At 42.6% G+C, this 25,258-nt stretch overlaps 2 protein-coding genes across 2 annotated transcripts in view; one reads left to right on the forward strand and one right to left on the reverse strand.

Moving 5' to 3' along the window:
* LOC139646312 (phosphatidylinositol-binding clathrin assembly protein-like) overlaps positions 1–19,163 on the forward strand; it is a 37,058-nt gene extending 17,895 nt beyond the window's left edge. The window contains exons 5-24 of the mRNA XM_071522316.1: positions 46–148; positions 378–471; positions 663–774; positions 1,909–2,015; positions 2,124–2,165; positions 3,868–3,953; positions 4,417–4,540; positions 5,359–5,492; positions 6,649–6,734; positions 8,610–8,762; positions 9,310–9,393; positions 9,925–10,005; positions 10,805–10,915; positions 13,421–13,552; positions 14,062–14,092; positions 14,187–14,286; positions 14,783–14,806; positions 17,420–17,479; positions 18,227–18,328; positions 18,969–19,163. Of these exons, the coding sequence (XP_071378417.1) occupies positions 46–148; positions 378–471; positions 663–774; positions 1,909–2,015; positions 2,124–2,165; positions 3,868–3,953; positions 4,417–4,540; positions 5,359–5,492; positions 6,649–6,734; positions 8,610–8,762; positions 9,310–9,393; positions 9,925–10,005; positions 10,805–10,915; positions 13,421–13,552; positions 14,062–14,092; positions 14,187–14,286; positions 14,783–14,806; positions 17,420–17,479; positions 18,227–18,328; positions 18,969–19,061 (1,859 nt within the window). The 3' untranslated portion in view covers positions 19,062–19,163. The remainder of the gene's footprint in view (positions 1–45; positions 149–377; positions 472–662; positions 775–1,908; positions 2,016–2,123; positions 2,166–3,867; positions 3,954–4,416; positions 4,541–5,358; positions 5,493–6,648; positions 6,735–8,609; positions 8,763–9,309; positions 9,394–9,924; positions 10,006–10,804; positions 10,916–13,420; positions 13,553–14,061; positions 14,093–14,186; positions 14,287–14,782; positions 14,807–17,419; positions 17,480–18,226; positions 18,329–18,968) is intronic.
* Positions 19,164–21,676: 2,513 nt separating this feature from the next.
* On the reverse strand, positions 21,677–23,701 carry ccdc83 (coiled-coil domain containing 83). Its single transcript, XM_071522299.1, has 4 exons — positions 23,605–23,701; positions 23,346–23,422; positions 22,470–22,588; positions 21,677–21,866 (listed from the first exon to the last, which is right to left on the reverse strand). The coding sequence occupies exons 1-4, from the start codon at positions 23,694–23,696 to the stop codon at positions 21,693–21,695; spliced, it is 462 nt and encodes a 153-aa protein (XP_071378400.1). The 5' UTR covers positions 23,697–23,701; the 3' UTR covers positions 21,677–21,692.
* Between the last annotated feature and the right edge of the window lie 1,557 nt (positions 23,702–25,258).

Below are 25,258 nucleotides of genomic sequence, written 5' to 3' on the forward strand. Positions count from 1 at the left end.
TGATTCACACTAAAAGGACACCTCACCCCTTTCTTTGCAATGTAGGCTATGACATGTCAACGTTCATCAGGAGGTATAGCCGCTACCTGAATGAGAAGGCTGTGTCCTACAGACAAGTTGCTTTTGACTTCACTAAAGTGAAAAGAGGGTAAGGAGACTTCATTTTCAATTCTTATCTCTTTCACTCTAACAGACTGGGACACCAGTGTTGGGTAGTAGCTGAGGTGCATAAAGTGTGATCTTCTATAAAACTTTTCTTCAAATAGAGCCTCTGCTGAAAGCCAGTTTTTTCCCAGTTGCAAAAGGCTCAAAGATACTTGAGGAGTATATCAGCAATGTGGTAAATCTTTCTCCTTCCTGTTGTTTTCTTTTCACAGGTCTGATGGAGTGATGAGGACGATGAACACAGAGAAGCTCCTCAAGACCATTCCCATCATTCAGAATCAGATGGACGTGTTACTCGATTTCAATGTGAGTTCATTTAGTGCTTCAGTTAGCATCCTAATATTTTGCAGGCACCTGTATCCCTCCCTACTTATTTAGATTTTGTGTGTGTTTATCTCATGAATTCATTTTTCGGACCCTATGAGTGTTCACAATGGCTATCTCTGGCTAATTCACAGTAGATCCTCACCACCCTCTACCTCCACCCTTCTCTCCAGGTCAATGCCAATGAACTGACAAACGGTGTGATCAACGCAGCCTTCATGCTTCTCTTCAAAGACGCCATCCGACTGTTTGCAGCCTATAATGAGGGCATCATCAACCTCCTGGGTAAAAAAGAACGTTGCCATAGTCTTACACATTCACTAGTTGTGTTGCAGGCTTGTACCTTAGTATCCGTTGCAGTACGTTTGAAGAGGTCACTGCAGACCTTGATGGACAGTGGCCAGGGCTGAAAGACTGAATGAATTCCAGGAGACGTCCCTGCAATTATTTCAATTATTTAATACTTTTTTCAACTTTGAAGACAAGGATGTGCTTGGAAAATCTTCATTAGCATTCCCGTCACAGCACGGTGCATGTTAGCCTGTAATTTACAGATTTTGGCTGAGAAAAATTAAAGCCTCAGACTGATGGCTTCCTGGAAGTGCGCACCTCTAACAAGCCTATTTCAAAGGAACTTTAGAGGGGGCTGTCACAAGTTGTTTCCCTGTTACCTTATGAATTCTGGGCTGACCCTGGCCTAAAATTAATATGCACAAAGTTTTGCTTTATCCTGTTTCAGCATGATGAGCGTGCACTGTTCAAAGGCTAGGCTACCCCGCCTTGGTTTCACTTTCTTGCAGAAGAAAATTCACAGGCTATATTTCAGTAGGCCTAGTTTGCATAGCATAAAAGAGGAGAGACTGCTATAGACTGCAAAATGTGGACCCCAGGGGTAGGGATATGAGGAGTGAAAGGCAGACTGAAGGAATTGGAAATTAGTCAGGTAGCCGCATTAGAAAATACAAGTGAGAGCCTGATTGCTTCAGTAGACAAACAATAAGCAAGGCAGGTTAATGAAAACTTTTATGTTTAGAAGTGCATTAATATCTTTACATTCTGTCATGGTTAGTGTTGCCCATTCATCTGGGTCTTGAGTTGCAGGATTGGAAGGGTAGGAAGGTGTGGGTCCTCCAGGCCTTGAACTGTAGCAGCATAAATCGGTGTGTGATGAGTTACATTTAGTTACAATTTTATACCCTGTAGAGATTCTGCACACATGCTGAGGGCTTCAGTTTTGAAAATGTGTTAACTTCAAAGGAACAGACGAAAGACAAATGAGTGGAAGGGGCCATGCAAGACCCCACCATAAATTTCGCAACCAAACAGAAGCCCCATGATGTCTGTTGTGAAGAAATTGATGATTATGCATTTGGCAGAATTGTTGTCTCATGCTTACTTCCCTGTTCTGTTATATAACAGAGAAGTACTTTGACATGAAGAAAATCCAATGCAAAGAAGGCCTCGACATCTACAAGAAATTCCTCACACGAATGACAAGAATCTCAGAGTTCCTCAAAGTTGCAGAGGCAAGTCGAGATCACACCTCAGGAGATCTGTGATTTGTTATGTGCCTTGGATAATTTAGATGTTTTTTTTTAATCTCACGTTTGAACCTCTTGGCTCTCTTCCTGCAGCAAGTGGGAATTGATCGAGGGGACATCCCCGACCTCTCTCAGGTGAGAAAGTGCTTTCCTTTGCTCCTAGATGAAACCAGACCAAAGATAGCCATGCAGCACCTTACAAATTTGCTTTAACTTTATGCTCCTAACATTTTGCTGGCTTGCTTCTCTTAAAATGGAAAATGGCCAGATTTTTGGAAATTGATATGAACATGGATATGTTGCTAGAAAACCCAAATCTAATCCACACAGACATGTACATAACAAGAGTGCACAAATGCACCTCTAGGTGGCAAGTCATCATGGCTGAAATGAAGAATTATATCAAAATTTGCAGCATAAATACACTTTCCATCACGCTGATTCTCATTTGTGCAAACAATAAACTGTTGCCTATTGCAAAGAAAATACATTGCTGCCCACCAACCAGCTCATGAGGTTGTGAAATACTGTAGCTGTGGGCATTGGCACTGATATGTTACACCTAATATTAAAGCTTCAACACCTAAGATTTGTATTTCCCCATAGCACAAAATGATCATAATATATCTGCAGGGGTGTGATAGGCTGTGATCAATACCAGTGACTCAAAGATTACTTTGCCAGGTGCAGTGATTTCTGACTCACTTCTGGCTCATACTCTGTTTTGGAACAATTAATAAGCAACAGTGGTGGTGAAATGTGTGGTGATTTCTTATTTTATTTAATTTTTTTTTTTAAACTAGTGGCATCCAGTCACTAGCAGGCCCACTGATAGTTTCAAGTGTGCATCAGTTTAATTTCTGGAGAGCCGTCACAGAAACTATGAAAACAACAGACTTCAGATTTGGTGTGCAAACCTGTGCTACGTTTTTCAACTTTTAAAGAATACTCAGACTGTGATAAAATGTGTTATTTATGCTGCAAAATCTATTGAGACAGTGTACTGTGCCAACTAGAGGCAAACTTTAGGTTGAATAGTGTGTTCTCTCATTGGTTTTGCTACCTCCATTAATATGAATTTCCAAAAATCGGTTGTTATTGCCCCTTCACAGGCTGCCCACCCCCCTTAGCATCAGATCGAACTGGTCTTAACACTAAGGGATTTGCACGCTAGGCAGGTTTCGCATGTGCCCACTTTTGCACTTAGTAACAGCTTCAAACTCACACTTACCCCTGACCTTGCACGCTATACAGCAAATAAAGGTGTGAATTGAGGGTTTTAGTGTGGGATATGATAGCACCATCTTAAATACAGCCAGGTTAGAAGGATAACAAAAGATAAACTACTCTTCATTCATCATAAACTGAAAATAAAAATGAGTCAGTCTAATCTTGGAAATAACCGTCCTCAGCCCGTAATAGACCAGTCACTTAATAGAACAGTCACTGTTAAAGTGGTGCATCAAGTACAAAGTCCATGTAATTGAAAGCTCTGTTGTTCACTGTTCCTACAGCGTGGCAGTTACTGTAGATAAAACGGCATTAGCTAGCTTTCTCCCAAAACTTTTCCTAATGATATCTTGACAGTTACCACCTTTATTTTCTGTATTTTTCCCTTCCTTTTGTCTCTCCATTTTCAGTTCACGGTTTGTGTAAGTATCTGAACCTTTTCTTTCTCTCTCTCTCTCTCTGTATTTGAGGGTAGCTCTTGTCTTCTGTTGGTGGACTCTTGGCAATAACTTGGCATGCTTCAATGTGTTTTTTTTTTGTTTTTTTTTGTTTTATTGTATTAGTCTTTCCTCGGCCTTTGAAACTTAATGTGTGTCAATGACTCTAGGCCCCCAGCAGCCTGTTGGATGCCCTGGAGCAGCACTTGGCCTCTTTGGAGGGAAAGAAAGTCAAAGACTCCACAGCAGCCAGCAGGTAGGTCTGCTTCATCTCTGTTCACCTGACCTGGCTCCCTGCCATCCAGGCCTGGAACAGAGGCACATGTTTGCTTTGGCAGCCCAACAGCAAGAGAGTGTGAGGCTGGGCTGTTTTTGAGCGTGGAAGACAATTCCAATAAAATGTCTAGTTTTGTATTGCAGCTCAACGTATGCCTTCCGTCTCGCAGTTGATATTAGGAGAACGGCAACTCACAGTCAGTGGAGCTGTTAATGCGTCACAGTGTGAAGGCCTAGACATACATATCCTATTATAATTCCAAGTAGAAAAGAGAGCCAACTTAGTTATATTTGTTATTGCCTCGCCAAGATGTAATGTCAAAGTCCAGTTGCAACTGTGTATAGTAAATGTGCTAATCTCACTGGTATGTAAATGTATTTTTCCATAGCCATGAAATGACGCCTGGTTTGTCGCTCTGTTTTCTCTCTCTCTGTTGATTCAGGGCTAGCACTCTCTCCAATGCCGTCTCCTCTCTGGCCAACACCGGCATATCTTTCACCAAAGTGGACGAGAGGGAAAAACAGGCAGCCCTGGAGGAAGAGCAGGCTCGCCTAAAAGCACTGAAAGTACATTTTCCTCACTCACCTACATTCCTTTCAGCTTAGTGCGCTTCGGGCCAAACCAGCAATGTCCAGCAGCACTTACTACTTAGCCCCCGAATGACATTTTTTGTGCTGCGGTTTGAAGGGTGGGAGAAATTGGCTTTGGGGAAGTCTGTTGAGGAAGCCTTTACTGGGATTTTTCCCTGAATTGGCAACAATGCTATCCCATTGTTTCCTAGTGTTTACTTCAGCATTTGTTTGGCATGTGTTTGTCTGCATACTGAAATGTTTCAGTAGGGTGTAATAGCATGTAGTTGGTTTGTTTTCATTAGTGCAGTCTCCCATCTAGCCCTAGAAAAGGTCTGTGTATGGGCATCAGTTGGGTACGGCAAGATTTGGCTTTACCTTAGCATAAATGAGTCCAGATTTGATCTCTTAGATTTTATCTTTATAATAGAACACAAGCATCAAGCCAAAATTGCTAGAAATCAGTTTGGAAGCCAAAAAAAAGTCACAACAGGGGAGAATTCAAGACTAATGTTCCCTCCAGGCTGATAGTTTGGTGTCCTATGTCTAATAATTTATCACAGTGATAAAATAATAATTGCTCCACTTTGTGCCCAGAAATTAAGGGGAGTTTTGGTAGCAAATGATGCAAGGATTTTGCCGTACCTCAGAGTTTAGTTAATCAATTCCTTGGGGACTGCCTGGCAATGATTAAACATTTTCCATAATCTCGGTTAAGGATTTTACATCGCTAATTACTATGATACTGAGTAGTTGGATACAGGTAAGGCCTGTTAGCTTCTCTCCTGGTGACGATGGGCTCCTATTTGCCCTAGGAGCAGCGTTTGAAGGAGCTCAAGAAGAATCCTGCCACAGCAACCACAGACTCCTCTCCCATCTCCACGGTGGGTGGGACCATCAACTCGGCTCCAGCCATCGACCTCTTCTCCACCCCCAGCTCCACTAACGGGTGAGGCCACAGAAGGCTGCACCCACCAGACCTCTTAATTCTTCTCATCAGCTCTTCCATACAAGTAGATAACTTGGAAATCACTGCATTTACCTAAACAAACCTTCCCCCCCCCCACGCTAAATCATCCAGTTTTTCTGAGGGATAAAGTAGCTTATATAACAGGCTGCTGAAACCTAGGATCCGCATTTTTATCTTTTTAATATAAGCAATGCTTTTTTCAATTCCAAACAGATTGGTGGAACAGTCGGACATGAAATCAAACAATCATGGCATAACTTTTGTGCCTCATGGCTACGCTGCAGGTCTGAAGATCAGATTAATATTAATACAGAACAGGTTAAGGATTGAACCAAAACAAGAGTTTTCATCAGCCAAAGCTAACAATATCCAAATGCAACAAAAACACTAAAAATGAAATCTAATTTATCACTGTTTGAACCCTAACACTATAAACCTGGTGCCAGATTTTAACACTGATTGATGGAGAGTTGCAGAACAGCCATGAGCTGAAGATGGATCAATTGCTCAGTTCACTAACTGAATGGGAGAATTTCTCAGTGAGGGTTTGATGCTTTCAGATGTCAAAGAAACATTTAAGTCCATTTTACGTTTTCAGATAACTGATGTTTTCAAATCTCCTCATCTAAAGGCTCACATGATTAAGCATTTTGTGCTTTCACAGCTAAAAATCTGTAGATTGTGCAACTCCCAACTGATTTGGATGAACTGTTCAACTGCAAGTACATTGGCGGTTCAAAACATTTTAAAAAGGAACTCACACGGTTCTTCGTCTGATGTCTTCGTTGATGTCTAAGATGAGATAAAATTTGGACGCTGCAGCAGTAATAGTGATAAGATCAGATACAGCACAAGGAAATGGAATACAATTGAGAATATAGCAAACGGGACAGCAGACTGTTTCATCACTAGAATCTGCTAAGTAGAAATAACGGTATGAGAATAAAATATAACAACATAAAATATTTATAGGTTGATCTAGGTACTCTAGGTTAATTTGGAGGACAAAGGAAAGCAATCCTATTTTTTTTCTAACAGCAACCTTGGAACTTGGAGGAAGGAGACTTATGGTTTGTCAATGAGTGACTGATTTGTGTGTCCTTTTTGCCCTTGTCTTCCTCCTCATTCCCTCCAGCACTTCCAAGGCAGCCAATGACCTGCTGGACCTGCAGCCGGCTTTCCAGCAGCCGCTGCCTCTCTCCACCGCCAACACATGGGGAGGTGAGAGCTCCACACTCCTTGGCAACGCTTCAGTCCACACTGCCACTGTATTCACACACACACACACACATACTGCCTGCAGTGTACTACACATGCAGCTCCTTGGTTCCTTGTATGGTAGGTTATGTGCATAGGTAAACAAGAGGGATTGGGGTTTACCATTTGATTATTCAAAGAAAAACAACACCTGTATGTAAAACAGAAAGGACAGACAAGTTGATACAAGATAACAGAGAAAATAAAACAGAACTCTTTGCACTGGTAAATATCATACTAAAACTCCAGAGTAACTATGGCTATGTTTCCATTCAACTGTCAGGTGACTTTGAAGAGAATTTTTGCAAATTAGGTTTGTTTCCACCAGCTGGGTAGAAGCGAATAAACAGACTTTCTGAACGTAGAAAGTAGCTATGTCACAAAACACACCCGCAAAGAGTTGATTCATATTGGGCAAGTTGTTCATGTTTTTATTTTCATTTGTTTTGTGATGATGTTAGCCTTGTTTCATGCTATCTGAAGATGAAAACAAAGAAACCCACTGGAATATTCTAATGCATCAACTAATAGCCGTACAGCCACAACGGCTTCCTTATACATGGAAGCGACAGCAGGTATAATATTTCTGGGAGGTGGTGGCAGACAGATATTTTGCAGACAAACTTTGGTTGCAAATGTCTTTATATCATTATGTGGTGTGAATTGTCTTCTACACCGGATTTATCTGGATCAGCATATTATAATATTCCCAGGTCATGTTGAACAAATATTTACCAGTACCACCATGTAGCCCAAAATTAAACAAGGGTGTGTCTACATTTGCATGCCGGATTTTTTTTTTTTCACACATTTTATGTGACGACATTTCAGTGCCTGGAGAACGCCGTGCTTGCCAACTGACATATATAATGTACTGTTGAGTACATGATGACACTCAGTGCATGACTTGTCTGTATGGAAGTGATTGCTAATCTTTGAACAGACACTGCAATTTCTTTTTTTCCTCGTAAGAGCATTAGTAGTGTAACACTGACGTGCACGGTCAGCTTTATCTCGAATGCTTTATAATGTTGTGTGCTTTTCACTTCTATCTCATATCAAAGGTATGTAAATAATGATAAGGTTGACACAATAAGATAACAGCACTATTTGCCTTTTTGGACTAAAACCATCTATTCACTGTTCTGTAGTTTCAGATTAAGGCCATTTAGTCCATGCCCATCGATGCCAAATAGCTATTGTCAAGCTTTGATGGGAAGGAGAAATACTTTTAGTTTCTATAACTAATTCAGGCTTAACAAACAATTTAAACAAACACTTATTAATGTGGGCTAACACATTTTGCATGCTTGAATTTAAAAGCTTGTTAGCTAATTGCCTTGGAGTAAGAGTATTGCCTTGGAGTTTGTTACTAACAGTTTAGGCAATTCCACAATTTCACGTCTCTCTGTACACAGATTTCTTGACACAAAAACACGGATGTTTTATTGTATGCATGGAGGCCGTCCGATATCAGCCACTGTGCTAAAGGTTGTTTGCTGCTGCTGCTGAACTCTGATCTGCTCTGATAACGAAAGTCCCTCAACCTGTGGACTAGTTAAGTGGTTGCAATAAAGCTGGCTGGCTTGTCTGGGATTTGGGTCAATAAGAGCAGCGCAACAGATGCCGGGTGCATGATATCAGCCTGTTTCTACATCTCTTAACACTTGATTACTCCCTTTTCCCCCCTCCCTGCATCGTGGCATTTCTCCTCCTGCATTTCCGTCTCGCATGCACCCTTTTTAACTTTTAAAACTTTTCTCACCCTCCTCTCCACCATAATCTCTCTGTTCTGTCTCTTCCTCTTCCTCCTCCTGTTCTCTCCCTCTGCCCACTCAGATCCCTTCACCTCTGCCGCAGAAGCTGTGGAGGAATCCATTCCAAACTCAAACCCTTTCCTCACACTGCCTGTTGTCGATGCGGTCCACCTGTCCGCGGCGTCCTCGGACGCTGGTAGTCTATGCTCTCGGACACCCAGCCATGAAGTGTTCGGTGGGATTGTTTGGACCACATCTTCTTTTTCTTTTTCTTTTCTTTTCAGTCTATATTTCTGTTTGTATCCCCATAATGTCATTTTTGATGTCATTCTCTGTGTCATGCTAACGTAACAAGTCATATAAGTTCATCCTGGCTCAGATGTTTTACTGCAGGTGACTGTGCAGGTGGCCTGTGTGATTTCAAACTGGCCGTAGGTTAGGCATTGGCTCTCAACTGATTCTACATGGATTGGAGTATATATGAGTTTATTTCAAAGCAGGAGGGAAAGGAAAATGGAGACTGTGCAGTTTTAGGTTGCTGGCCAGAACAGTTTTTGACACTTTTCTCACAGTCATCTAAGATTTGGCATGCTGCCCTTCTCCAAATACTTCTTTCCTTACACGATAAGGCTAAGTTCACACTGTTTATTTTCTCAGCTCTTGACATTCTTTGATTTAGGCTGTCTAATCTTTTATTTGCTTTATGTCTTTCTGTTTGTATTCCAAAGGCTAAAACCCTTTGTTGCTATTCTTTATCGGCAGCATTTTTTGTTTTCCTCCAGATCATTACAATCCCTTTTTTGAATCGAGCTCTTCCCTGGCTTCTGATCTTGATACTTCAGTGCGGATAGAGCATTTGATCACAGGTACTGAAGTGGGCAGTTGGCTGGCTTATAGACTCCTGGCATTAGAGTAGTGTCGGTGTGGAAAGTGTTGTGTAACATTTGTGAATTGTCATGAGTAGAGCTGAATTTACATGCCGTTTTTTCTGACCAGGCCTACAATGTTAAATTCCATTGTTACACAAAGTGTTCATGCTGAACATGCACCCACCCTCCTCCCCCCTTCCCTTCTCCCCAGAACCTTATAGGAACCTGCACTGTTTTGTTGTCACTAGTTGCGGTGTGCCCTTATTAGTTTGACCTGTATTTGGTTTGGCTGTGTGATGAGTGCCGGCTCCCTCCCCTTCTGTCCTGCAAATCCCGATCTGGATGTTTTTTTTTCTGCCTTAAAAACCCTTTCCACAGTTGCTCCGCTTCCTCCAGCTGCTCTTTTTACTGCGATATGTTTTTCTGGTCTTGTGTCTTCCTAATTTTCTCCCTTTCCTCCCTGTTCTCTCTCTCTCCCTGTCTGTCTGGCGCTTTGCCTTGCTGCTGTTCTTCCTGTCTGTCTGTCAGACTCCTTCTGTGGGCCAACCCCTTACTCCACCACCCCTCTCTTCCAATCTGAGCCCCCTGCTGTAGCTGGTCTATTCAGAGGTAGGTACAACGGCCGCTAGAAACCCAGGTTGAGCCACGCCGTATAGGTCTTACTGGAAAATCTGGAAAACACACTTTTCTGGTGATATACCCTGCATTTGTTGTTGAGCAGCTCATTTTTATTATTCCTGCAGATAACAGAAGAAATGTAGACGTAAATGTCAGATTTTGGCTTCCTAGACTCACCATTTTGCACCAACAATCATACAGGGAGAAATCCATTGTAGAAGAAGCAGAGATACCAATTTCTCCACTGACGGTAGCCTCAATAGACCAGAATGCAATGCAGCCACAGCTTGTGTCTTTGCAGATCTGTTGTCAGTATCATGTGAAATACAACGCCCTTTTTCAACAGCTTCTTTGTAATTTGAACAACTGGGCACACCAGCCCATGGCTTTGTTCTCTCTCTCCACTCTTACTTTTTCCTAACTGGAAAGACTTACTACACTACCACTATCACTGTTGCTCACCTACACGTCACTAACTGACAAGGTAGGTTGAGGGAAAGTGGGTACACCAGTAAATTTCATCACAAAAAACCTCCCGGAGAAGCATTAGAAAGCACTGAACCTTTGAACATTGAAACATTGGAGTTGATACAGCGACGACCTGTGATTTCTACAATAGGGTTACAGTTTTTGGTTATAGCATCGCCAGTTGATTTTTGAAACCTTCAAAAAAAAAATCAGTTTTGATGTGTTTCTTCCCTAGTGGTGGTTATGTTGGATGGATTAGAGGATTTGTAGTATGAATATTGGGCTCCTGATTTATCATTTCTTTTACTTTTCACCTCACCAGGGTTTTCAGCCTCCCCGACGCCCCAGCAGCCACAAAGCGCCCGAGGCCTTAACGTCGACTTTGACTCTGTTTTTGGCAACAACACCAACGCCAACAACCTGGACTCTGCAGGTAGGTGTCACACTCTCATTTGTCTGCATACATCTCACACACACACACACACCATCCTCACAAACGTCTCCCAGCCCTCTTTGGGAGCCAGCAGGCCTCATGTACTCTGCTGCCACCTAAAGGTCCGGGGGAAAAATCACATGTTCGTTGGATCGTCTCGGGGCTGTGGAAAATCAAAGTGCTGGACTTTGATCTGTTTGTGAGTGTGTGTGTGGCTGATGTGAACCACGAATGCCTTGCAAATGAAGCATTCATGCCTCAGTCAGCAGATTGTAAAAGTGGATCTCCTAAATATAGCGGAAGGCTCATCTTTCTAGCGTTCAAGACACTTGCTGGTGAGGTGGTTTCTGAGTATAAGAGGGTTCTTTGTTGAGGCTGTTGTCATCTGGACAAACGGACGACAACACATTTCAACAATGACTACATTTGTCAGGAAGCCACTTTATCAGCAGTCGTACCCTTAATGCTAAAAAGGTGGGACTTGGCATATTTATGCTTCATAGTCGTCTCTCTTTTTCAATCTGCTTGTTGTGAAATACCCCATCACACGAGATGGTGTAATGTTTTAAGACCCTCCTGTTGTCTCAATGAGAATGCTTGTCTGTATGCATTACCGTATCCTTAGCAACAGATCATACCAGTCTGTAGTTTTTTGTTTTGCTATTTTTTCATACATTCAAACCTTATTGTTGCCATTGTACATGCCACCACCATCCCATGCTAGTTCAAAGGTTTTCAGTGGCTGAGAGTCTGCAGGATTTCTTTCCACCCAAGGACTACAGCAGCAGGTTTCACTGATTAGTTCCTCCTCTCTGGTTGAAGGGGCGCTAATCAGTGGAATCACCTGAAACAAAGCTGAATCTCTGGCAGACAGTCTGAACAGAGCTTACAGTTTTCTCCTTTACACACTGGCATAAGGTTTTCCCCTAATTTCATCATGTTAGTCTGTCTCCTTGCATAAACCCCAACTGATTACTATAGGAGCCCATTCACCAATCAGAAATCAGAATTTTAGTATCAGGTTGTGTTTATCTTTCAGCTCAGACTTCAATACAGTGCAAAGGTGCATCGAACATATCAGTGTTCAGGCTGTGTCAGCATGGGTCGATCAAAGTAAAAACATCCGTGGCGGGTGTTGTACAGCACGGTTTATTTAGACAAACTGCCTTCCATTGGAGTGTGTGTTCCATGGGTGTTACTACTAATGGTTAAGGCCAGATCAGCTTCTAGTTTGTAATTCGTGAAATAGTTTCTGTGTGAGCATTTGACATAATAAGCAGCAATATCGTCACAATGACTAATAACCTAGAGAATTTCCTCCAGTCTAACAATGCCTTTCTCTGACTGATTCACCCAAATAGCGTATGACTTACTGTTTGTCTTTTTACATCTTCAACTCTCATTGAGCTGTTTCAGTAAAAGGTTCCTTATTGGCCTAGCATGAGATTAATTTTACACTCAGCTCAGTACATAACCAACCTCAGCAGCCAAAATATCACCCTAAGCATATCACAGAAAGCTGTCATCAGTGCTTTTTAGCTTTGAATAATGTATTCATCTGCTTCTGTCACCACATCAGAATGTTTAGTATTATTAGCATGTACAGGAGCAGAGAATGGAGATGCTTCAGTGTGTGTGTGTGTGTGTGTTTTTACATGGGCGTAGAAACCATATAAACTGAAAGGGACTCACCTTTTTATTATCGATTATTAGAATTTTATTATCTGATTAGTTACTGTTTTATGTGTATGTTACGATGGACTCTGAAACTGCAAAAATATTATTTGCCAACAGCGAGTCTTGCCCTTAATAAATTTGGGCGTGTTGCTATAATTTATATACTCCAATTTTTTGACATATTTAAAATTCGTGCTCAGAAGCTTTTAAATGAGTTTTAGGTTTTAATGATTTAAAGGTGCTATGTGTAGCATTTTAACATTACAGTAAATCATTGCCACATTAACACTGTGTGCCACCAGGTCTGATTGGGTGGGAAATCTTCAGAGGCCACTGTTCTGCCAGTGCAAATTGAGCAAATAGCAGCATACTCTTTGTGACCTGAAGCAACAGGATTATACATTTTTGATGTTAAAAAAGGCTACAGGTAGCACCTTTAATCTCTAACCCAAACATTAACAGTTGTTTCTACACCCTTTGTGTGTCACTGTTTTTTGGGCTGCTTTTTTGCTCATTATCTCACAACATTTTTTTCTCTCTTCCCTGTCCTGGGGTGAAACACACTCCCTGGGGCCGTGGCTTTTTGCATGGCATATGCATGACTGGGTGAGTTGACTTGACACGCACTCCTCTCACACAGTCTCAGCTTGATCAGTTTTCTTTGAGCCCTGCTTCCTGCCTCATCCACGCTGAACATCGTCTCTCTGTCTGTGTATTGTTGTGTGTTTTGTCGGTGTGTATTGTCTGTTGTATTGCGTCTTTACCTGTTCTGGCCCCCCTTCCCTTCCCCTCCCTTCCCTTCCCTTCGTCCTGCCCCTTTTTATTAAGACGATGTTTTAGGTGGCATCCTCAAACCCACAGTGGCCTCCTCACCCAATCAGGGCCTGACCCTCAGCTCCCAACAGTCCAGCAAGCTGGTGTCTGATGACCTGGACTCCTCATTGGCCAATCTTGTTGGCAGTAAGTGCCATTAAGTGATTATTGGTGACTATTGCGGCTAACATATCCATTCATTATACAATATAACTAGTTGTGACATAAACAGATTCATTAGATTAGATGAAACTTGCTGTAGCTAATAATAGGATACAGCAAAATAAATGATAAGATGGATCAAACCGGGGGTATCAAACATAATGTAACTAACAACAACAACACAATACTAGAATGTATAAATTAGAAATATACAAATGAAAAGCATCTATAGTGTGTATAAAATAACAGTAGTAGAACATATGGAGACAAAGAAAATGAATGGAAAAATATGGGCATTAAAAATATACAAAAAATAATAATAATACGGTATGAAAATAGAGGAAAAATATCAACACCAAATGTATGCAATGTATAACAAATGAGAAAATATGAAAAAAAAACGGAATCTACCATTTCTCCAGTTTGTCTGGTGCAAATTGTGTGTGTTGTTTGTCGTGGCTGTGCATTCATTACTTTGCTTCTATCCTCACTAGATTTGGGAATTGGCAACGGCACGGCGAAGAAGTAAGTGTGTTACTCAGATAACACTGAATTTGTGCCTTCACCCCAGTGGTGCTGCATGCTAAACACCACTAACACTGTTACTTGACCTGTGCAGCGATATTCATTGGTGTCAGCCCGGTGAGAAGAAGCTGACCGGTGGAACCAACTGGCAACCCAAGACGGCGCCATCTACCACCTGGAACCCTGCAACCATGGTAAGGCTACATTTAACAGCTATCTGATTTTATCCCTCAGCCAGCAAAATGCCCCTGAAAGCAGATCAACATTGGGTATATTCTCAATTCACCCTTTTGTAGCAGTGGCTCTCCACCATGTGCCATCGAGTCAGTCTGCAGGTTTTCATTCCAACCAAACACTACACCAGCTGATTTCACAGATTTGCACACCTTCAACCAGACAGAAGGACCCAATCAGTGAAATGAGCGGGTGTAGTGATTAGTTGGAGTGAAAACCTGCTTACATCGATGGGCATTGATGGCACATGGTAGAGAGCCAGTATTAGAAAGAGGGCTGATGGAAATGGTTTGGAGATTGCAGCCAACTGAAGGTGGAGCTAGTGCCCCAAATCCCTTTGCATCTTACCTGTTGTCTGTTGACATTAACATAAGAATGTTTGTTTTGCTCCAAATGATTCTTCTAATATTTGTGTCTGTTGCATTGTGTAATCGTTCTGCGGGGCCAAACATACAGAACGGCATGCATTTCCCACAATATGTAAGTTCATCCCTACTGGATATGGTTGAAGTGTTTCCCTACTCTCTGACCAACACTAGCATGCACTGGTTGATATTAACCTTCACACGCACCTGCACCACTGAGCCAGGGGCCACGCCACTACTACTGCCACACTGCTCATAACTCAGCATGAGAAGACTGGGGCTCAGTCCACAAACGCCCCCCTGCTGCCTGTCTGGACAACTTGGCCACATGTGGCGGAGCTCTCCAAGGCATGGGACAGGTTGTAAGCAATGGGCAGAGGGGCTCAGTACAGGCTCGTTTGGAGCCACTGTCTCACAGCTTTTACCCAATATTGGGTTGCCATAACTCAAAATCCGGCTCTCTGTTTCCCCGTTCCCCCGTCTGCCAAGAAACGCCCAGTCCAGCTTTCCCCAGCTAATTCCTTTCATGCTGAAGTGCCAGTGCACGGTGTTGAGTGATTGTGGGGACTAAAGGCCTTTGATTTTCCCTGAATTGTCTACTTTGAGTGCTTTCTTTGTTCTTGAGTGTCCTTTACTCCTTTACTGGTGTCATAACAGTCACAACCTCTTGTGTCTGCCTATGACAGCCTGTTGAACGGTTGTGTAACCGAGAGCCAACTTAACAACTGTTAATGAACTCGTCATGAGCAGCCCTGGTTTAATTCCAATCACCATAGGAGACGAAATTTAGAGAAAAAAGGGACTGTAATAAGCTGAAGTGGTTAGTTTAGATTCTAGGTTAGATTTGAGAATATGAACTAGAAACAAGAGAGCAAAAGAGACATCTCAGATTCAGTATTATGATGTTATGGAAAAGTTTTTGATGTTTACTAAGATCATGGTAATATTATATGTGGGTGTCCTGGTGGGCTCAGGAACTGATTCTCTACTCTCAATGCTGTGGATTTGAATCTGCCTTTGTCGCTCTTTCCCATCTTTCCTGCCTCATTCTGTTTAGTCTTTTTTTTTTTTAATTTAAGTTCTTCCTTCAGAGATCTATTTTCTTTCCTTTTAGTTTGCTCATAAGAGTATGTCTAAGACGACCTCCGACTTCAATAAGATGTCTACAAAGAGCTTCTGAGAATAAAGACTCTCACTAGCCACCCAGCGCTTGTGAACACGCTGAAAAGCACACAAGAAGTTATTGACGACGCAGCCAAATGTCAGACGGCGATCAAAAGCCGATGAGTCTTCTGCAGGAGAACGCCCCGGGAGGCATTCACCTCAAGGAAGCCGATACACCGGGAAGCAGACGCGCTCCATCACAGCGCTCATCACCCGTAGTTCCCCGTTAAAGGATAATCCCGAACGCCATGCAAACACAAGCCGCATCATCTAATGATTTATCATCTCAGGAACGCTGAGTGAGCCGCCCCCCCCCTTCGAACAAACCGAACCTTGTCGGCGAGGAGGAATTCTGAAGGAGAGCTCTCGGTGCGAGCGCAAAAACAAGTGCCCCCCCTGTGATGAAAGCCACGATTTTTTTTTTTGGCACCGCCGTCACACGTCTGATTCACTCGCACCTCCCTCGCCAAACGACTGAATAGTTAATGAAACGTATCCTTCCCGCGAGGGCCGGGGCGTGAGACAGATCTGGGTTTGTTATCACCGCAGGGGCCGTTGGAGAAGCGAGTTCGCCCTCCGCAGAAAGAAAGTCGCCTCTCTTTTCTCTCTCTCATCTCGCCACAAGGAGGTCTGCACCTGCCAGTAACGGCTTCTCCCCCCCCCCCCCGCGGGACTCACACGGTCTCTTTCTCCCTTCCTTCATCCCTTTCTCTCTTCCTTCACCCCTCTCTCATGTAGGGTTAGACTGGTATGCATTATTAGTACTGTTCTGGTTTTCAGTGAGAGTTTTAGTGTCCCATGGTCTAAATGCTGTTTCAGAGGTTTTTCCATCCTGACATGAATAACAGTTTGGGGGAAACACGGAATACTTTTTGGCATGAAATTGGTTATATTTAAATATATTAATTATTGGCACAAAATATTGGCACAAAATATAGGCTATAGGCAGATTCAATCCAAAAAATGTTGGTATCAGCCTTCAAAAACCTGTATCGGTCAAACCCTGCCCTCATTCTCAAACCCCTTCTCTCATTTACTCACAGTCTGCAATATGTCTAACTCCTCCATCCATCCATCTCTCTTTTTCACTGCGACTGTCAGGCTGCATTCGGATTGTACACCTATGAAATGTTTCCCAATGTATAGTGGGTCTTCCTGTACTTTACTGAAGCAGCGACAGGCAGCAGCAAGTGATTATGGAATTGGGAAATGGCCAGGGAGAACTGTTGGCTTTGTCTCCTTAAGAGAGTAGGACGGTTTGCCTACTATCAGAAGTGAAGTGGGAGTTACATGTGGAGTTAATTACACCCTCTCTATTTAAAAAAAAAAGTCAGCATATCACAAGCAAGCTTTCTGGAGCCTTTGTCCTGCCATGTCCCAGAAGAGGTTTTTAAAGCTTTATTTTAGTTACTGTAGCTGAATGCGCAAAAACCGGCGAATCACAACTTAAATTTACATGAATAAATTTCATTAGCTCATTAAGAATGTATGGTTTGTGTATGAATGGAGGATCGCTGTGGCCTGATTCTGTACAAAACGATCATGTTTTCTTGTGTCACCTCAGGCACCATCTGTCATGGCCTTCCCCGCAACCACACCGACGGGCATGATGGCATATGCAATGGTAAGTCAGCTGGGACCGTCTCTTCACCAGGATTTAACTGTCTGTCACCCAGGCGCTCTAAAGATACGAGGATGTGTTATGAACTTTGGTATATAGTTATTTGTTTTTAGTTGTTCAATTGTGAAGCGACGTGTCAGTTTTTAATATCCATCGGTCAGCGCAAGATTTGTGTATTTTACTAACCACATTGTAGAGAAGTGTTGAAAATACTGCATGTATATGGATAGTATAGCATTTATACCAGTTGCCCTAAATAAATCCATATCTCGGAGGGGGAAAAGGAGTCTATTCCGAGGGCTGAGTGATGGCACCTATCACCGTCAGCCAGTTCTGCCGTTCGAAACACGGCTCTCGCTCGTCTTCTGCTCCCACTCAAACGAGCTGAATTCGGAGTCCTTGGAAAAGGGACAGCAGGGTTGTCGTGCCTGGGCGAGGAGTGACGACGCTCAGCGCGGCGTGACACTGTACAAACGCATCACAGGACGGGGTGGCTCAGATCCCTCACCGCCGCGACGTGGCTATATTTGGAGTGGATGGAAGTTGGTAACTAGAGGCGGCGCTGGACAAACATGGCGTTCCGCACAACTCGCCACATCTAAAACCACCTTCATGAAAGCGCTGTTTGATGAACCTTTAGTAAGGGGGGTGTTTGATGGATGGCTAGGGTTATTGGTTTAGGCAACATTGAGCTCCAAACTGTAAATTCATCCATCGTCTGTTGTGGTTTTGTGTCGTTTTCCCTCTCAGCCTCCTCACATGGGCTCCATGATGATGACACAGCCCACCATGATGTACACCCAGCCGGTGATGAGGCCCGCCAACCCCTTCGGCCCCTCTCCTGGTGCACAGGTATTGTTTGTCTGCCTCTACGACCCCCCCACCCCCCCCCCACCCCTTCTAATGCTGAGTCTAGGGTGAAGGACAAGGAGTGGAATAAGTCAGCCAGTCAGAATCAGAGGGGTCCGCATCTTAAATGCTTCCCTAATACGTGACATTGTCACCCCAGGTCTGACTGGCTGCAGCAGTACTGTCCTCTTCTTAGAATATACCAGACTTTATTTTTCAACTTGTTTCACACAGTCATTGCATTAGATGGTTTTCAGCTGTTTCTCTCCACAGCAAGCCCGACTGTAGTGGAAACCAGACTGTTTACCCCTTTAGGAAAACAACATTAACAAACCGGGAAGGAAGAACATTTTTAGGTCATGGAAATGCTCCGACTAAGTTATGGAAAGTCACGGGGAAAGGACATGGAATTTTACATCAGGGCCACGGTGGGAACCCTGGCACCTGTTGGAAATCCATGATATTGTCCAATGCCATGTCATAAACACCTTTTGTCTTTCTGTGCATTACTGACAGGGAAGAGTATCTTTTCTGATCAGATGCCTGTAGCGTAGCTTTTCTCTGAGCTCCTCTCTCACTGTCGGCTCTCCACTTCTCTCCCGTATCCCTCGTGCCCTCTCATCTGTCCTCCTGTCTGAATCAGTCGCCCACAACCTCTAGTCCCTCCAGTCTCAGCCCCCTCAGAGCGCCGGGAAAGGACCCCTTTTCACAGCTCTTTCTCCACAATTTCTCATAGAGCGTCTTTAGGTACAGCCCTGCCTGCTGTGTGTGTGTGCTTATTTGCATCTCGAGGTCCCGATTGAGTCGACAAACTGCATGTTCACGCCTTTTTGATTCTACCTGCCTTGGGCATCATTGTCGTAAAATGGAAACAGAACAGTTCCTTCTAAGACGCCACCGCACTCGACTTGCCTTGTTGGCTGCTTTGCATACTCTGCACTCCGCACAGACGTCTGTCCTTTACTAAATATAGACTGATTTAGTTGAGGTTTCTTTTCTCTGGAGTAGACTAAGGCTCTGTTTGCACAGGACTAGTATTGCATTGGGATGTCAAAAATTTGAGAATTGACATTGATCTTGACATGGAGGAAGATTTGACCGTTATAATGCAGAAATTGAACATGTTCTAACATGCCTTGTGGCTGATAGCACCTCAGAATAAATTGGAACACAAGAGTCATTGGAGATTCATCATCAGATTAAACTATAATGAACCATTTTTCAGTGACTCACCAGATGAGATCACTATGACAAATTTTCACATTCCAATATTGACAGGGGATTAAAATCACAAGATCTCAGAAATGCATTAAAATCACCAGTGATACTAGTCTCATGTGAATAGGACTTTAGCCTGTATTTTGCAATGCAAGTGTCACACATCTCATTTGTTTTGCATTTTTGATGTGTTTTAGCTGATGCATTTGTTTACATAGAGCAGAGTCACGAGTTTGACTGGACAGGCATTAGATAATTGCCTAGAAAAAGACTGGATGCTGGATCTACAATCAGTTGCTCTGTTCCAACAAAGAGCTGACACTGTTGTTCTTTATCTTCCCAGATGCAGTTTATGTAACCTGCGGGGGGGAGTCTTTGCCTCCTGAAGACGAACCACGACAAAGTAAACTATACAAGCAAACCTCCAGTTTGCTGTTAATGAACTCACCTCTCTCTGAGAACGAAAGGCCCGATTAGGACTTGTTGAATAAAATCACCGTGACTTTTGGGGGGGGGGGCCCTGGCCATCTCAGAGAGGCATCAAAGTGGACATTGTGCCCATCTAGTCATGTCTAGTCATAGAAGGAGAAGAGTGCGTGCTGCCATTCAAAACCATGTGGACAGGGATCACTCCGCCCCTGCTGTATCCTGGACTAAGAGAGAAACGGAACACCCAAAGGGAGAGCTTTTTGACTTCACGGTTTATGTACCTGAAAATTTAAGTCGGGTTGTCACACATACTGCTTGATTTTTCTATTTTTTTCTCTTTCTCCAGGTGAGGCTGGGAGAATCACTTCTTTTGATTATCAATCATGATTACCTACTTTAACCACCTCCTCAGATTAGGAAAAGAAAATTGCAAACTCCTGTTTATACCATAAATTTTGTTTTCTCTTTTTTTTTTTATGTATTATGTTTGCAGTAGACATTCCTCGTGTATTGTTTGTATTTATTTATGATTACCCATGGAGAGGATGACATTTAAAAGAAAAAAAAAAAAATGTAACTAGAACTCTCCCTTGTGGGAGGTCTTCAGGTTTATACATAGGTATGATTGATTGTAGAATTGGATTTTGAGTGATTGAGATTTAAAAAAAAGTTAATATAAAGTTTAAAGAAATGACACGTTTTGCTGTTGGGGCACTAAATATTCTCTGTACTAGCATGATGCCTTGTACAGTTCAGTGTGGCTCACAAGTCACACCAAGGATGTATTATGGACATAACAAGGATTCATGAACACTCGCCGTCAATTCGGTGGGTTCAATTTCTATGAATTTGGCGAGGGAACATTTTTCACATCAGCAAAAAAGCACTACATTTTGTGACTGAGGCAGCATTGCATTGGAAAGGAATCTGCATTTATGCTTTTTACGCTTTCGGCATGCCATTTATTCTTACATTTAACAAAGCTCCTGGCGGCCCTTTTCCAACCTGAATGTGAGGGGTCTCTTTCATGCTCGGGTCACGTTTCCATAGGCGAGCACTGGGGCATTTCGGGACAGCGCGCGGGGGGGCGATCACGGGGCGTCGGGCGTGGGTTTGGGTCTGGTAACGGAGGGGCGGGGCGGGGAGGTCCAGTTGCGCAGGAGAATAAAGCGCTGTTGATCGGTGCTTTGTGTATATAAAACTGATCCTGCCAATCAGAGGAGAGGGCGGGGTGCCGGTATGAAAGATGACCTGAGCATGAAAGAGGCCCTTATCCATTAATTTAGCATATTTGCTGCATTGTCCCTGCAGATTATATTTTTGTTTGTTTGATTTTTCCAATAAAGTGCAAGCTTCCACAATTCTTTTCCTCTGCATTTATTTATTACTTCTTGGTTATGTGGTTATTTATTTCTCAAAACTGAAAGATTGTTTGTAGTGGAGAGTAAACCCACCTAAACTCAATTTCATCTTTTTAGGGCTGAAATAAATTCATAGTCTGCATCATAGTAAGTAGTATCAAACTGATCCAAGTCATGAGTAGTATATAGGGTCTATTAACAAAAACAAAATGGTACTCTGAAAATATATGTATTTTTTTCTATTGGTGGTTGTTTGCCTTATGAAGATCACCAGCAGAAGCTCATGGTTTACCAGCCTTTTTATTCACTACTACATCAATGTACAGAATACATACTGTTGTGAAGCTGCTGAACTAGAGCTACTTGAACTTGTTGTTGATGATCTGTGTGGTGAGGAGTCCTTGGTCTTTGGGCACCCTGGAGTCCCGCCCATCATCATCCTCATCCTCTGTGGGGACGGGGTGCAGCGGGACTGCTTGGCCCACCACACTCAGCAACATCTGTTGTGGAACTCCCAGGTGCAGCCGCTCATCCTTGTGCCACACAGACACACACACACACACACACACACACACACAGAGGGACCTTGATATGAGAGCGACATCCTGCTTGGCGAAGCATCTTCTCCACCAACAAGAAGATTCTTTGTTATGCTGCCACTTCCCCTTCATTTGGATGCAGCGGGAGAGAGACAAGTGTGTGTGTTTGCGTGAGACACTGACTTTCATGATGGAATTAATTGACGAGTTAATGAAAGCCTTTCTGTTGAATGGAGTCCCTCCTTTTCACAGCGATCTTAAGATAGTTAACCTCGTCTGAATGCCCCTTCCCTGCTAAAACGAGCTAAATGGCAAAAGCAGCCATGTCAGTTTGGGTTGGATTCAAAGGGGACAGAACTGGTGATATCTTCTGCATAAACGCTTCTCCTTATATTTACCACTAGGTAGATATTTGTGGGTTATGATCACTTTACACAATTCAAATTGTGACATGGAACTAATAAAATAATAGGGAATTTATTGTCTGTTAGGATTAGACCAAAATGGCAAAAGATTTCCAGTTTTGAAGAAACTGGCTGAATGCAGAGGGAATTGCCCCGCGGCCCGGGTGGATAAAGTGTGGTGGTTCTTCCTTACCCTCAGCTGCTGGCTCTGGTTTCGGTCAAGCAGCGCCCAAAGGTCCTGAGGCGCAGAGCTGCAGCTTCTGTCCGTTTCATCCCTTTCCAGAAAATTGGTGGCATCCCCCACATCCCTCCCTGTCACGGGGAACCATGGAAATTACATGGAAATGAACCACAATGAGGAAGGTGTTCATGGGTGCGCTTTGGCTTCACCGATACAAACGACAGCGTCAACTTCTAAAGAAAAAGGCTCAACGTTCAGGGCGAGGCCTTAGATGAGAGGAATCGTTATGGCTTTCATCAGGAGTTGAAGTCAGACGCTGCTTAACTTGCGGTGAAATGGTGGGAACCATCTTGATGAAAAGAAGGATGTGACTAAGTGCTTTTCCTGTAGCCAAGCCTGGCAGGGTGGGTGGATACCACACTAGTCTGAAAACAAGGAACTTGCAACACAATTGATTGCAAAATGACACTCAGATATTATATTTCACACTTGAGCTGCCCTTACTAGCTAGAACTTCTTTTCTTAATGTCTCAATTCTGTCAGTATCTAGCCAGATGAATGTGTCCTGTCATCTAATCAAATGGGCAAATGTTATTGCTTCTGTCTGGAGTCTCTATATGATCTTATAAATTTACAACAGGCAATCAGTCTGTCAATATTTCAGAAATCCATGCAGGTTGAACAATCAGTAAGTGTACTGGAACAGTAAAAGACATAACCTCACTTTTCTGTAGCTCTGCTGCCCTCTTGTGGTCTTGAATTGCAACTATAGGAAGCACTTCCATCATTTTTAGCCCATTATTCAGTGTAAATTGTAAAAACACAATCACATTTCACTGTTTTTGTTATTACTTCTAAAAAATAGATGGACAAATAGTTTTGGCTGACCTGATGTTGGGCTCTTGAGAGACTTTTTTTGCATTTCTGAGTCACTTGGTCCAACAGTCTGGGTGAGTAACATATTCCTGTGGAAGAGTCACTATTTGTCAGCATGGAAGTAAAATACAATAGAATGAAGAAAGGACTAGCTGTAAAATGGCGGCTCTGTGGTATTCAGTTTGTTACATCTAGGCTAGAGTGTCCTTAGTACTCCTATTTCCAGATACTTTGGTACAGCAACAGCACAACAGCTCTGTAAAGTTTCCACCTGGAGAAGCTGAGGTCTTCCATGCGATGTTCAAACAGCCAGTTAATGTGTTGTAGGTTCTCGTCCTCCAGGTTCTGGACAGACAGCGCCATAGCAGACAGCTCTTCATTGCAGATGGCAATCTGGAAGAAAAACACAGGAATCAGGCTCCCTAGACATCATACACTTGGTTTGAAGCATTCAATAATCTGGCAACAAATAATGAGTGAAAGTGACACAGTGGAAAGCTTCCTTTTGATCACTTTGGTTATGCAGTGTATTTTAACGGGTGAATTATCTCATACCTCCTTCTGCATCCATTCGTTCTCTTTGATCTCCTGTTTACTGGACTTATCCAGATGTTTGATGGCCTTCTGGAGATTCAAATTCAGAAATCTTTATGGACCCAAAGCTAATCAATAGCAACACAGTAACAACGGACACACAGCAGCACAGTAACATAAACACAGCACTGACAGGATCATACATAAAGCTCATATAAAAACAAAAGGGAGGAATTAGACTTTTATTCAGAATCAGAATCTGTTTTACTGTAGGTAGGTAAGTTTGCAAATACAAGGAGTTTGACTTGGTGGGTTGCTCCTGTAGGTCACATTAAACATAAAACCACACAAAATTATGAAAAGTAGTATATAAAACATTTTAAAGTACAAATTTAGGGAATGGTTCTGTTAGTAGTATTTAAAAAGTATAAGTAGTACATAAACAATTAAAAATAGAAATTTAAGAAATAGGTCTCTGTTCTGTATAGTATGCATGCCATGCATATAGTTCTCTGTTAGAATCTGACTTATTATACTGATAGGAAGCTATGGAAGTCAGTAATAGAAAAAAAGATATATACAAATCTACACAATATTGGACTGGTTTCTGAATGTTTTGAACACTGCAGGGGAAAAACAACTACAAAAAGTATTATAAACTCAAGAGAAACGGGTGATAACGATGGTCTCCGTGTAGTTTTTACCTTTGCAGCAAATTGTTTCTTCTCATTAATCAACTGGACTGTCTCCTTGTCGATCTGGTTGAGAGTCGCCTCCAAAGCGTTCTTGTTACTGTCTGCAAAAGTACCAAAACACCTGTACTCATCATCACAACTCATAACTAAGCCAGATGATGAGACTTGCATCAGGTTGCCCTTGTATTCTCATGTTAGCATACCTACACATTCTTGCAAAACACACATCTCATCATTAACTCTTCTTAAAATCACAACAGCAACTCATTGCTCCTATTTCTTAGTCTGCATCCCATAAATATCACTGGATATCTTGTCAGGTTCTGTCTTTTTTAACATCTCATTTACCCAGGTAAGGTTTGCTGAGCACATATCCTCTATTTCCAGCAACACCGGCTTCACATTCATAATTCATAATCTAATAAATAAATCATAATTCACATTCATAATTACAGACACACACAGCTGTGAGCTGCCCAGTACAACCACAGTCTTCTACTGGTGACCACTAATTAATTGCCTTTCTCAAAGCAACCTCAACATTATTTGGTAAGGGAGTGAGAGCAAGGCAACTCATTATCAGCTGTTAAGGCTTAGAGGCTTCTTCACTGACAGATTTTTATACTGTGTTGTTCAGCAGCTCCAGCGCTGTACCTGCATCCCTCTCGAAGTCTCTCTGCATTCGCTCCAGCTCCT

This window comes from Centroberyx affinis, unplaced genomic scaffold, assembly GCF_046629955.1.
Source record: "Centroberyx affinis isolate AG114_WGS23_722 - 3 ecotype Tasmania unplaced genomic scaffold, CSIRO-AGI_Caff_v1 ptg000975l_1, whole genome shotgun sequence".
NCBI classification, from domain to species: Eukaryota; Metazoa; Chordata; class Actinopteri; order Beryciformes; family Berycidae; genus Centroberyx; species Centroberyx affinis.

Bases quoted from the DNA above. Each gene is read 5' to 3' on its own strand.
- ccdc83 (XM_071522299.1), bottom strand. From the start codon at position 23,696: ATGGCGCTGTCTGTCCAGAACCTGGAGGACGAGAACCTACAACACATT. The intron at 23,423-23,604 runs GTGGAAACTTTA...ACTCTTCCACAG, and splicing joins GAAGACCTCAGCTTCTCCAG to GAATATGTTACTCACCCAGA. The intron at 21,867-22,469 runs GTAAGGAAGAAC...GTGTGGCACAAG, and splicing joins ACCAGAGCCAGCAGCTGAGG to GATGAGCGGCTGCACCTGGG.